The 13435-nt window shown below is 36.7% G+C and overlaps 1 protein-coding gene across 1 annotated transcript in view; it reads left to right on the top strand.

The window, feature by feature from the left end:
- The window catches only part of pcdh11 (protocadherin 11), a 202747-nt gene extending 200816 nt beyond the window's left edge, over positions 1-1931 (top strand). The window contains exon 6 of the mRNA XM_036548209.1: positions 1420-1931. Coding sequence (XP_036404102.1) covers positions 1420-1814 — 395 coding nt within the window. The 3' untranslated portion in view covers positions 1815-1931. The remainder of the gene's footprint in view (positions 1-1419) is intronic.
- The last annotated feature ends 11504 nt before the right edge of the window (positions 1932-13435 follow it).

Consider the following 13435-nt stretch of genomic DNA (forward strand, 5'->3'; position numbering starts at 1 on the left):
TGCAAACAAGTCTTAATTCTGGAATACAGTAGATGTGTCTGAGACTGCAGCTGAAAGTTTGAAATTTATTTCTCTAAGAGCCAGCAGCAAGAGAATTAGACCAGGCAGAGCATGCAAAGCAAGCAATGCAGCAAAATCATTTTGTAAAAATGAAGTGTTTGTAAAAAAGACCTGTTTAAAAACAATTTGCATGTCTTAATTCTGGAACACTGTAGATGTGTCTAAAACTGCAGCTGAAAGTTTGAAATTTATTTCTCTAAGAGCCAGCAGCAAGAGAATTAGACCAGGCAGAGCATGCAAAGCAAGCAATGCAGCAAAATCATAAAATGAGTAGCATTCAATTATTGATAGCGTTCTTACTTATGCAAATATGCTAAATTATTTCTACATGACAGCTTGAAGCACAAGCCTGAAGGACTAAAGTGATGTTCCAACAGCGCTTCTCCTTTCTTATTGGGTTAAGAAACATAACACCGTGGGCCTCTAGCCAGTTGTTTTGCTTTTGTGCATACTGTTTTACATTCTAATTATCTAAGTTGACAGGTTTTATTGCAGAGACTTGATGGCAAGGCCTTTACTTGGGCTCATTTTACTTCTTAAATCAGGGGAAATATAATGAGGGAAGATAGTCTGAATGCCCTCTCCACGTGCTGTTCCTCCTCTGCTTTACTGCAAACACAGATTTCTAATACAGCTGCAGATAGCCTCCAAAATCCATCGCGCTAAGGCGGTTACAACAGCAGGTAGATGATCAGGGACAAGACTGTATGAGATCTCTGTTTTGTTAATGTCAGTCCATCAGAGTTATCAAAGGCTTAACAGAGAATATCATGCTACCAGACTGACAGTGATGAAAATAAACAATGGTTTGCTGAGCTGCTCATTAAATATTTAGTATTGTAAAGCCGATCTCAGACGCAAACAAGAGAATCTTTTTTTTTTTTCATTTTTCCCCTTGATTTAATTAAACTACAGGGAATTCACTTTATGTTGTAGGTAAACAGTGAGAACCATGGGAATTTCGACAGAAATAAAATGCGCTGTTGTGTGTTGCTCATAATGGCATGCATTAAACATTTACCCATGCTTTTCATTTCATTAAAAGGTAGATGTCTCTAGACCCTCTGCGTCATTTTACTGATTTACAGGTCAGCTGTAATTAGCATGTGTTCCTGGAACCCAGCAGGATCTCTTTGTATTTATTTATGTATTTTTCAACTCTTCATCTGATGAAGTATTAATGTGATAAAGAATTTCAGGTTAGAACTCAACCAAGCCACAGTGGTGCTTTGAACTGTACACTGCAGAAAGAATTCATGCATGGTGTACATTTTCTTTCAGTAGAATTGCAGTATGTTGTTTCAAATATATGTGTATGTGAAGTTGAATATTGTATTTTTTTTTTTTTTGTGTGTGCAGCTATTGAAGTCAACCTGCAGAAAGCCTTAGCTGAGGCCTCGGAGACCTGCACCCAGGAATGCCTGATCCTGGGTCACTCTGACAGCTGCTGGATGCCTCCAGCATTGACCCAGTTCCAGCCATCCAGCAATGCTACCGTGCCCACCTTCAGCTTTCAGCAGGCCTGGGCCCGTGGTACCAAGATGGATGGGCGTCACACACTCGGCAGGTCGGTACCCAAAGACGATCTTGACAAAGGGAGCAACCGGCCGCAGTTCTACAACACGCTGGAGAGACACTGCAGCAAGAAGGAGGACCCCGTCAAGGTCATTCCCCTGGCCAACTTCAACCCATCGAGTCAGCCGACTCCAGCCACCGGGGGCACTGCTGCCTTTGTCCACGAGCATCAGCTATAAGAGCACACCTCTGGGAAGCTGTCACCACCCCCTGGGATGGAGGGGTCATGAAGTTCATGACTTGCTGTTTCAGTTGGTGGTGTATGTCGGGGAAGGGAAAAAAGGCAACTTGCCAATTTTGACATAAAAATACTTCTGACCATACTATTGACAGTAATATTAATGTTATCAATACAAAAAACAGTGCAGTTTAAAAAAAGCTAGGTGGATTTGTCATACGCTTTGAAATCAGTTACTGTATGTAGAAGGTAGTTCTAAACCAAAGTAGCTCCTCAAATGAAGAAAATAAAAATGGAAAAAGTATGGTTGCTCAGCTAAGTGATAGACATTGGCTAATTTTAAATAAATACATGAATAAATAAGTAAATAAATAAATAGAATAATTTTGAAAAACAAAATCAAGGTATTTCGAGGTATTTCGCTCTGGACTGAAAGGGATGGTGTCAGTGAGACAGTGTGTAAACTTGAGAGGAACTTTTCAAATGCAGCAGTTGGGAGGGGGGGCATTCAGTGTAAGCCTGATGATGCTTTATCATTGACTTTAAGTAATGCATTAAGTAGGTATTACCTTTTTTCTTACATATCATCAAGAGATATAGTCACTGAAATTAATGAAAAAATAGTGTGTGCACACAAAAATGTAACCTTTAAGTTAATAATTCAAAGTTAAGGACAAAGTATCATAGTGATTTTAGTGACCCCTCCCACCCCCACACAGGGTTTTTTTTTTTTTTTGATAAGCTTTAAAACTTTAAACTTGGTTGTTTTATTTTTAGACATGCATTATTGCTCCAATGATAGGCCAGGGTAGTTTCTTCAGATCTTCAGCACATTTGTTGTTTCTGCACATTTGACACCCCCCCCCCCCCCCCCCCCCCCGCTTTTCTCCCCCTATTAAAAACCTACTCATTTTCGGCATTATCTCATTAACACTAGAGTCTTGGAAGTTGCAGGCAGATGAACAAAAAAGCTATTCTTCATTTTCCCAATTCTTTTCAACATCAAGGTTTTCCTTTCTAGAAAGAAAAATGAAACATACAATTTCTGCATCATAACAAGTGCTATGGAACCAATTATGAGAATCTCCCCCTTGTATAATTACTTTGATCCGTAATCAGCGGAACAGTCGTAGTTGTGGAAGACTGCACTTTGAGACTTTAATTGGCTTTGAGTTATTTTCTACCTTTGCTGCACACTCTGCTTTTCTCTGTAATCTGTGTTGACTGAGAGACACTGGCTCACAAGCAGAGAGGACATGTCCATGTCCCACTATAATTATGCCCAAATAGAACACAAATAAAAGACACAACAAACTTCATCCTCAAGAATGTCTGCAAATATGTGCATATTTTTTGCAATAGAGTGTCTCATGGATTCCTGTCTCTTTAAACCTGGAGAATTTGATACCATTCATATTTTATGATACCAGTTAAAGTTGAGCACAGTTTAACTGCTGGCAAATCACACCTTAATGATCAATCCTCCAAAATAATAGGAAGCAAGCTGTTCTCTTAATCTCACGAAAGTATGGTTTCAAAAATGATGAACATGGATGTTGTATTTATCAAAAATTTAAATTTGTCATAACCGTGTGACCACAACCCCCTGTGCCCATGTGGTATGGCCAGAGTGTCATATGTAGGTATTGTAGCACATTTAAGTAAACAGCTGTGTGTAGGGAGATTTATTTACTTCTCAGAGACAGGGCACCACAAAAATTGGAAGCACGCTGCAGCTTAATACCACTTCAGTGGAATTGTTTCTTTGCGCTTTGTTTCAGTGCAATGAGCCTTACGCTCTGGGAGAAGTTGGGGAAATTGTAATTTAACAGAACAATTTGACTTCTTTTTCAAAGTGTATCTTGCATTAAAACTTCATTCCAAGCTGTAAGATGCAGCCTTAAAGAGAATTATCAAATCAAAGACATTTCCTCTCATGTAATGGCACTCTTTAATTAATTAAAACCTTTATTTATAAAGGTAAGTCAGTTGATAACAAATACTCATTTGCAGTCACAACCTAACTATGCAGCACACAATACCATACAAGACACTCAAAAAATTTAAGAAGGAAATCGTAGATGCCACTGAGGGTTAACAATTACTGAGTGTTGCTGTTAGTGTTAAATGGTGTTCAGAGTCAGTCTTAATTTTAAGTTACAGACAGAATCTTTTCATCATGATCCAATCATCCAGCATTCTCAAGAATACAATACATTTCTGGCAAACGCCTTGATCGGAAGTGATAATCATTACAGTACGACCATAAATGAACCACAATCTTTCATTTGGAGTACAAATGAAAGAATGAAAGAACACTTTGTCCATATTACATTGACAACTAAGCAAGTGAGGCTTACTAGTTCAGTCTGCAAGACATGGATTACAGTTTTGTTAGTTCAGATGATGTGAGGCTCTCACAGTAGACATCCTCCCAACCTATTTGCCCACATTACTTTTCTATCAAGGGGAAAAAAATGCATTTCATATCACATAGACTGTGCTCCACTTCTGTATGTACATGTTTTTTCAATTTCAGAATTCCTCCCCTCATTGTTGATTGGCTGTGTTAAAAATAATGTGCATGAAGTATTAACATCGTTGTATCTCATTGTTGACTGGCTAGTAGAAGGAAGAGATGGAAATAGCTACTTATTTACAAACAAAGTTTTGGTGATCTCAATTTGAATTGTTCTGCATCTCCATTTCCAATTAAGAGTATTATATTATCGTATGCTCGATGTTGTAAAAAAATACAATCTGTCAATCAAACTAATACATTTACAATATTTTAATCATAAGTGGCACTTAATATCATAATCATCAGCAGAATATTAATATTGCTCAGCAGGAAAAAAAAAACAGACAATGACAATGCAGTAATTAAATAGCTCCACTATTTAATTAGCAAAGAGGCAAGATAATTATGTCAAAGTTTGTAGTGGTTTTAGTGGAATTCAAGATTTTTATAAGTGCTACACAATCTGTGATAATGCAACTTAGTATGTTCTGCTGACAGTCAAGGTTTGCAAGTCAGTGATCCAAAAAAAATGACTTTGTTATAAATTAGTCTAAGCATCAGCGAAAATAATATGCACCATAAGAGTGTTATGTACAAGCTGGGTTATGCTGTTGCTTGCTGAATCAAAAGATGACACATTCACAGTGACAGCTAGTCCCTCCACTACCTTTATAATTGTTTAATTACCTTTATAATTGTTTCATTAAGGAGAATGCTAACAGCACTGGGGAATCACCGGGGGGAAGTGGACATCTGCACACTCAACACACAACACACTCCAGTCATTGAATGCAAGATGTAATATTTTCGGTCTAAGGGCAGGTCTTTCTCATTTCAGGTGAAACCTTTAGCCCATCCATGTAAAGCATGATTTATTCCTCTGCACTTGTATCACATGGATTATACGTCCACAACAGTAGTAACCTGCAACATCACTTTTGAGACAAGGTGCAGCCCAGGTTGCAGGGATCCTGAAGCATTGGCAAATGAAATATTATCGATTATATGGTATAACACTGTGTCTCTGTCCATATCAGGCAGTTTAGAATGCCACTGAGGGGTTGTCATATATTATTGAGGACTGTCATTAGTGTTTGATTATTATTTTTGTCATTTTTATCAGCTCTTTTCCATTTTGTCAAATAATAGAAAATGTAATCATGAGCACATTCAAGATACGTAGTACATGTTTCTTTTTAAATGACAGACAAGACAGATCTTATATGACATGTTAATGGAAAATTGGGCTGTTTTAATTTTTTTTAAACATAAAGGTGTGAAACAGACAAACGTACATCATCGTAGGTAATGAAGAAATTATTGCTATATCGCAAGGCTAAGCGTGCATTACTGTCAAATCTTTGAAAAAGTTCCTTGGTATTTTGCTTTTAAACTTCACCTGGTTTCACCTGAGTCAACGTTCTTGTTGCGTCATTATTGTTTATTGATGGAGGCGGTTTCCCTTCGGTCCAACCATAAATCCATCAGAAAGTTTCAATGGCTATTTCACATAGGGGTCACTGTTTCATTGCACTTACTGTGCTGGATCAGTGACGCAGCGACTAAGTGCCAAAGGATTCATTAATAACCAAAATGCGTTATAAAAAGAAGGTCATTTGATTCTGTACAAATACTGTGTGTCATATGCATGGCCATCTTCCTTTCATCCATTTTTGTGATCTATATTTTTACTTAGAAAACTGTATATCCAGCTACTGGAATAGCTGTTTGGTTTGATTATTTGTATCTTTGTTTAAACTTACGTCACTAATTGTGCAAGGTGGTTAATAAACAACCAATTTAGCTGTCCCACATCCCCATCTGCATGTGCATCCATTGACAGCAACAGCCGTTACTGCAACTACTACATGGCTGTCAATCTAGGATTGTGTTCTAGTTATGTTCCCTTGCATAGAAAGAATGAGTATTTGTCATGCAGATTTTATGAATTCTTGTCTTGGAACTGGAAAATTGTTAAATTTGAGGAGGCATATATACAGAAATACATATATTTCATTAATTTCATTATTTTAAGAGAATTGTTAACAAAATACATGGTTTAAAAAAATATTGTAGCATCAAACCTGAAGGATTTGTTTTTAAAAGTAATTCCCACTAAACAGAAAAACGCTTTCATGTTTAAATTTTTAACTGATGAACAGACAATCTTTGTTGTATTGTATATTAATACATATGCATATTTAATGTGTGTGTGCGCACATGCGCACGTGTGTGGGTGAGTGTGTATGTGTGTGTACTGTACAGGTGCATGTATCCAATACATGCACACACACACATTGCCAGATTATTCTGTATGTACGCACCATGTATCTTGTAAAAAATAATTAAAAAAATAAATTATTGCTATAATATTAACTGCTTGTGAATCGATATAAATGGCTAATTATATCAGTTGGTGGAATTCACATTTGCTTTGAAGGAAAGCTTTCTTGTTCGCCAGCAGTTCAATGTACAGTGTTGATCATTTAAAGAATATATTATCATCTCCTTGTAAAATATTACATCCACAATCAGTGGCTTTAATGTGGAAGATCACCTAACCATATGCATTTGGTGTGATTATTTTTCTTGTCATGAAATTTTACTTGAACCATTAAATATTGTGTACATTTAAAAGTTGTCTCAAGTTAATTCTCTCTTCTGTTTTGTCTTTTAAATTTAAACTCTCCATATTTTAGCTTTTACTTCAAAACCTGTGTTAAGCAAATGCACTGACTTTAAGGGGGAGATTCTGAGAAAGAAAATGCCGTGTTATATCGCTGAGTTTGTGTTTAGTTTCTTCAAAACATTTCTGAAAACCACACATTTAAAGTGATTCAATGGATAGCATGGTCAACTCAAAGCTCCAGCTTTAAAGGTTCACATTTTGTTCTGTTTATGTGGGATTTGCATGTTCTCCCATTTCCCCCTAGAATCTATGCCTAGAGACTAGGGTAACTGGCATCCCTAAAACTGTACCCATTCCTCTTCTTGCTGAATTTGTTTCGGCAAGACCAAAACCTTGTAAAAGATAACTGATTCTAACTGAGAATGGATGGGTTCAGAGGCTTTTTGAATTAAAACACAGGCTAGCACAGAAGGAGCCACACAGTTATCATTCAGATCAAGTCCACATCTCTTTCAAAGACATCAGTTCAACGGGCAACCAAATCACAGTCGGTATAATTTGACTTCTTAAATTAAAAGGCATAAATTCTTTTTATACTGATGCTAGATGCTTGAAATCTTGTTTTAGTTTAGCGTCCATGAGCAAGATTCACTATTCATTTGTACAGAAAATTTTGTGCATAGTGCGTGTATACAATCAAATCTGATGTTGGAATCTGTTCTTGCATATGAACAAATTGTAGGACTGACTACACATGCCACCTACACAAGTACATGTTTGAGCAAGACATCAAAATAATATATGTACAAAATGAGCTTTCCTAGCTGAAATACATATACATACAATTCAATTTGCAATAAACAAATAAATACACTTAAGTAATAAATCTAAGCAACTCATAATTAATGTATTTGCCAAACTGTAATTGTGAATCTGCCTACACTGTAAGCAATAAGGGTTACATGATGAAATCCTGGCTGAGGACACTTCTGGCCAACCTGCAGCCAGCACTGGGGATTGAATACTATCATGTACATGCACATAGTCACCTGATGAGGGAACACAGTCACCATTGGCATGCTAGAAAGGATGGATGTGTTTGGATACTGCAGGTGGCATGATTTTGCACGCACCTCAGGAGGTGTGCAAGACCATGTGGTGCTGTTACTGGATGAACAGCAGTGAGGGGACCCCATGCCCAATGACCCACCAGTTGCTCCAGGGAACAGGGCTGCAGTTCAGACTCGCATGGAATTAATTGGGGGTCTTTAAGTCAAGGTATGAACTTTGTGTAACTACACCTTTTCACCCCCTTTTAGATCTGTAATGTCAACTCCCGTATACTTTCAATGTGTCAAATGCATATTTCATTGATAGACAAGACAACATAAGTACAGGCTTTTTGTTCAAAAATTATTCATTTAGACATCTGAATTCTTTCAAAGTCATCTTGCTTATTTCAACGATTTACTGACGTCCTGGGCAATCCCCTGCTCACACTATGAAATATGTATTTTTTCTTGCATACACATCTGTCAGAATATTTTATTTTATATCTCAGAATCAGAGAAATTATTTCCCTTCTCTTTTGGCAGCATTTCAACTACACCTGCAAAGCATAGTCAGAATGTCTTTAAGTGCACTTGTAAGGGAATTTACTTATGCTAATTATAGAGAACATGCATGAGCATCTAATATAAAAATGATTAGACTTCATCATCATATGAACGAGGATAAGAACAAAATTGGATGTTACTGCGTGCTTCATGAATCCAGTGTGACTTTTCCATACATATTTTAACCAAGAACAAAATAAGCATGTCTCTGTGAACACTTTGGTGAATAAGGCCCAAAACATTCCACATATACAAAATACTACAATCAAACAATCAATCAATATTTCATCAATAAGCATAAAATTGGCTATACAATAGCAATGTGAACTTTGCCTATATATATTTTTTTTTGCATCATATCTTAAATTAATCTTTATTATCTTCATTGTAGAATGTTGAAACATTTTCTTATTACATTTATACAATAAAAACAATTCAAGCTATCATTCTTTGTGATAATAACTGAGATGACACCTTTGTCTTTAGAAGGGTGTCCAAGTAAACTTTTTTTCAACAAATAAAAATGATTTTTCTAGAAAAGCGTTTTCCTAGAAAAGCAACGTCCAAAGCCGGCCACCTTGTTGTTTTGTAGATATACTGTAGGCTTTCCTGATTTTGTATTTACTAATCTCAACCTCAGATAATACGATAGATCAGGGTGAGCATCAGTATGAGATACTTTGGGATTGTGTTATGTGTCAATGTCAATGGCTATGTTAAAAAAAAAAATGCATTTCACACACATATCAGCAGTTGGGTTTTAAGTTACACAATGCAGACAGACTATACTATGAGCTGCTGTAGAGATAACTGAGCTTATGGAGGGGCATTCAAATAAACACAATGTTTTGTGATTTTTTTGTCTTATCTTGTATAAAAGGACACATCATATTGCTCATGTCATGGGCAGGACCTCCCAGTGGCATTTTCCTGTAGTCAATTTAGTTATGAATAAACTGGTATATGGCATGTGTGGATTTTATAGATCCTGAACAATCTGCCTAAAAGTGAGTGAAGTCCAAAATTTAAGTAGACATCAAAAATAGGGCAGGGTTAAAAGGGTTAATATTTGCCCTGAATGAGGGTCCTATATTAACCTTTGGGTGTTGGGAGCAGTTAAACAAATCTAATTAGTTATGTGAGTGGAAAGTTATGGGTCTCATTATATTAATCATCTCATGCAAAGAATACTTTATCGCATCCATATGTTACTTTCTAAGCTAGCAAACAATAAAGGCAATATAGTGTCCTGCCAATAATATTATATGTGATAAATCATTCAATATTGAATGTCAAGTTCCTCCTTTTGACTATTATTGTTTTTTGCATTATGTTTGTGTAATCATTTGCTTAGTCCAAAAGTGGTGAGGTGTGTGAACAAAAAATGGAATGTCATTTGGATAATATCAGCTTTTACAAAATGAAATATTTAAGTGGTAGTTGTTAATGCAGATGATAATTTGCAAAAAAAGGAACATAATATCATGCAACCAAAAATACAAAACGCTCATATGCATACATGGACAAGAAGTGCATGACACATTTATCATGTCATCATGTAATGATTTGTATTCAAAGGTATTCATTGAATTTTAAATGAGCTAATATGATAATGGCCCCTATTCTGAGTAAAACCCCATTAGACAGGTCTTATGCAGCACTGTTTGAATTAGATAATTCACTCAAAGAGCAGGCTAGCATTCATTGTCCTTAATCTCTAAAACTAAACCTATACATGAATTGTTAATGCCATGCAAAAATGACACTCAACATATAAAGATGAAGTTTTGGAGTGGGTTAGATTAATCAATGTTAGATAATCAGGTTTTGTTACAATGAATTCCTTTGTTCGGACCTCAGAATACAGATCTCACTATTGACAGAACATTGTGGAGAAGAGCCTTTCAATCCATTATGCAGCAGACCCAAGGGGTTTGTTCCCTTCCATCCTGGACAAAAAGACACCCTTGTTCTGATTTGCACCACTGGGGCAATGCCTCTTTGGTGAATATTCTTGTTCAGAATGAGTAAGCACTGGACTAGAATAACAATTTCCATCACCTTGATTGTGCTAATCTTGTGCTACGTTTTTACACATGAAAGTTTCCTCTTCAGTTACAAGCAGAATTTTTTTGACAACAAGATTCGTGTCGCCAGGTTGTCAATGAGCATGGCGTCAAAGCAAAAAGACCATTTCAGGGCAAGTTGATGAAAGATGAGATACATAAAATATACACACACATATAGAATATAAAATATGATTTAATATGTAATTTTGTTTGACTATATTATATCTTACATTCTAATTCATTTGAATTTGAAATGCAGTTTCCTTTCCAAAAAAAAAAAAAAGACTATCATTGACTGTGATACCCAGAACTGATCTTGAGATCACTGGTAATCAATCCTTACTAGGCTCCATTTTTGGGTAATTCTTTGCCAAGGTCAATCAAAGCCAGAAGTGTATATCATTTTAAGCCAAATATAAGGCAGGAATCTCTTCCACTGAAATGTATGTTTTAAGTGACAGGTCGATTTGGTTGACAATGCTACATAGTAGATGATGCTGTAAATCACCAGTAACAGTAGTCTGCCTGATTTTGAAACCTGAACTGACAATGTCAAACAATATAAAAACCATTAAATGTTATTGAAATGATTGAAAATTATAAATGAATGATTATAATGTTAGAATGCTTGGTCTGCTAAAAAGGTGCCACTGAAAATAATTTGAGACAATGGCATGGGCAAAAGGTTTGGCTTATATATGTACATGCATTGAATTGAAATTCTAGTACCATATGCTATACCTTAGTCAGTGAAAGAAATTAGTTTGGGAAACACACTTCCTAAAATAATTTCATGTGCCAGACTCCAAATAATGCTAAAACCACAGTGTCAGGAGTACAGAATTGATCTGCTCTCTAAAGCTGGCCTGGCAACATGAGCGCTAAATGTTGTGACAGCACATCAGTCAGAAAGTGGCCAACGTTTGCCCTCCTTCAACAATCAATAAAAGTGGACCTGGACTTTTATCACAAAATGAAACCCACTGTCCAAATTTTACCACTTCAGTTCTGCCTGGACTACTTCCAAATATCTGCTTTCAGTTGAAACAGTAAGTCACTATAGATAGAAAACTGTTTGACCACCAGCAACTATAGTTTCAATTTCAATAAATAAAACATGATTATGACACTAACATGATTTCATAATTGTTTTTTTTTTTGTTTGTTTTTTTTTTTTCCAGCTAGATAGCTAATAGTAACCATGGCAGACAAAAAGACTCAAATCTCCCCACACTGAATTCCTTGAGAACCACTAGAACACATTATCCTTGTAAAGAATTGTGGCCACACACTTCACCAGAACAGTGCAGCCTTGAAAAGTGCTGCACCTTTCTCAGCAGACTGAGTTAAGGAACTACAAATGTAGAGTGGTAGATAACAAAACACAGGGACAAGTGTTTAAGTGATAATGGTTTTAAAAAGTTAATTTATTTCTGGTTGGTAGCCATGATATAAGAGAAATAAAACACTTTTATCCCTGAATTTTATTATATATATATATACACACACACACACACTTCTGGGGGTAACCAAAGCCTGAGGCAAAGCCAAGGGCTGCATCACCACCCAGGCTTTTTCCCCCTTTTTCTTCGTTTTTAATATATTTGCAAATACATAACAAAAGCTCTTTTTTCATTCTGTGTCAGGCCAGACTGGAACATTTGTTATGCCTGCAAACATACTGCTGGATTTAAGGCTCACTTAGTTTTCCAAGTGGCATCTGTTGGAGGCAAGAGGTGAACATATAGAGAGTGTCAAACGGCCGGCTCATTTTAAATTGTAATTAAAGTGGCCATCAGGTATCTTGAGGCTGTTTGGTCAACAGCGGGATACTAATTACTATAAGATGACCTTTGGAGTAATATGTGGTGAATAATTCATAATTGAAGATGCTGCTTCTCAACCATACAAAAGAACAGTCCAGGACTATCCAGATCATACTTTTAGTCTTACTCTTGGACCGTCTTTAAAGTCATGTACAGTGCTCCAAAGAGAAGACTGCTCCACAGCCAGACAATCTTATTAGAGCAGCATGCTGTATAATAGATAATGAGGCATTTGAATTAATCCTTGAGGGTTTGAATCACTACCCTGATAGCAATCAATATGATCATACACCATTAATTAGATCATGAGATACAGTATCTCAGGGCAGGTAAAGCATAGTTCCATATAGTTGCCATGCCTGCTGGGTCAACATAATGTGATTTGAGTGAGGAGGCACCAAGGGAACTTGCATACTCCCTGCAGTGAAATCATGTGTCATTTTGCAAGCTATGTGACATGTTTTGGTGACATGTAGCTTTCTGAGCTTTCTTGTTGAAGTGGCACCAATGTGTTTCTGTGTCTCTGGCCAAACTGTCTGCCTGTTGTTCAGTTAACGGAAGCTATCAATCAAGGTTCAAGGAGGTTGTGTGGGTGTGATTGCGTTGAAAGTGACCAATCATAAGAGGGTCAGTGCCTCCCTTGGTTTCCACCCCCAAATTGTCAAAAGTAAGGTCGATTCGTGCGAGCAGAATTCAACTTCGAGAGCAGTTTTAACCTGCGTGAGCCTGTATGCCCTCCAGCGCTCGCCAAGCAGAAACTCTCATGCACATGGTAGCTGCTTTGTGCACTTGGTTGTTGAATTTGTGCGCGAGGACTTATATCATGTGAGTGGCAGTTAATATTTGCCCGTGTGAAATAATATAATTTGCTCGTGAGCATGTTTTATGCGTTCGCGAGAATGTTTTATGTGCTAATGACATTTGACACAAATCTGACACCATATTTATAGCAAAACAACAG

The sequence above is a fragment of the Megalops cyprinoides genome, chromosome 16, assembly GCF_013368585.1.
Source record: "Megalops cyprinoides isolate fMegCyp1 chromosome 16, fMegCyp1.pri, whole genome shotgun sequence".
In the NCBI taxonomy this organism is placed as follows: Eukaryota; Metazoa; Chordata; class Actinopteri; order Elopiformes; family Megalopidae; genus Megalops; species Megalops cyprinoides.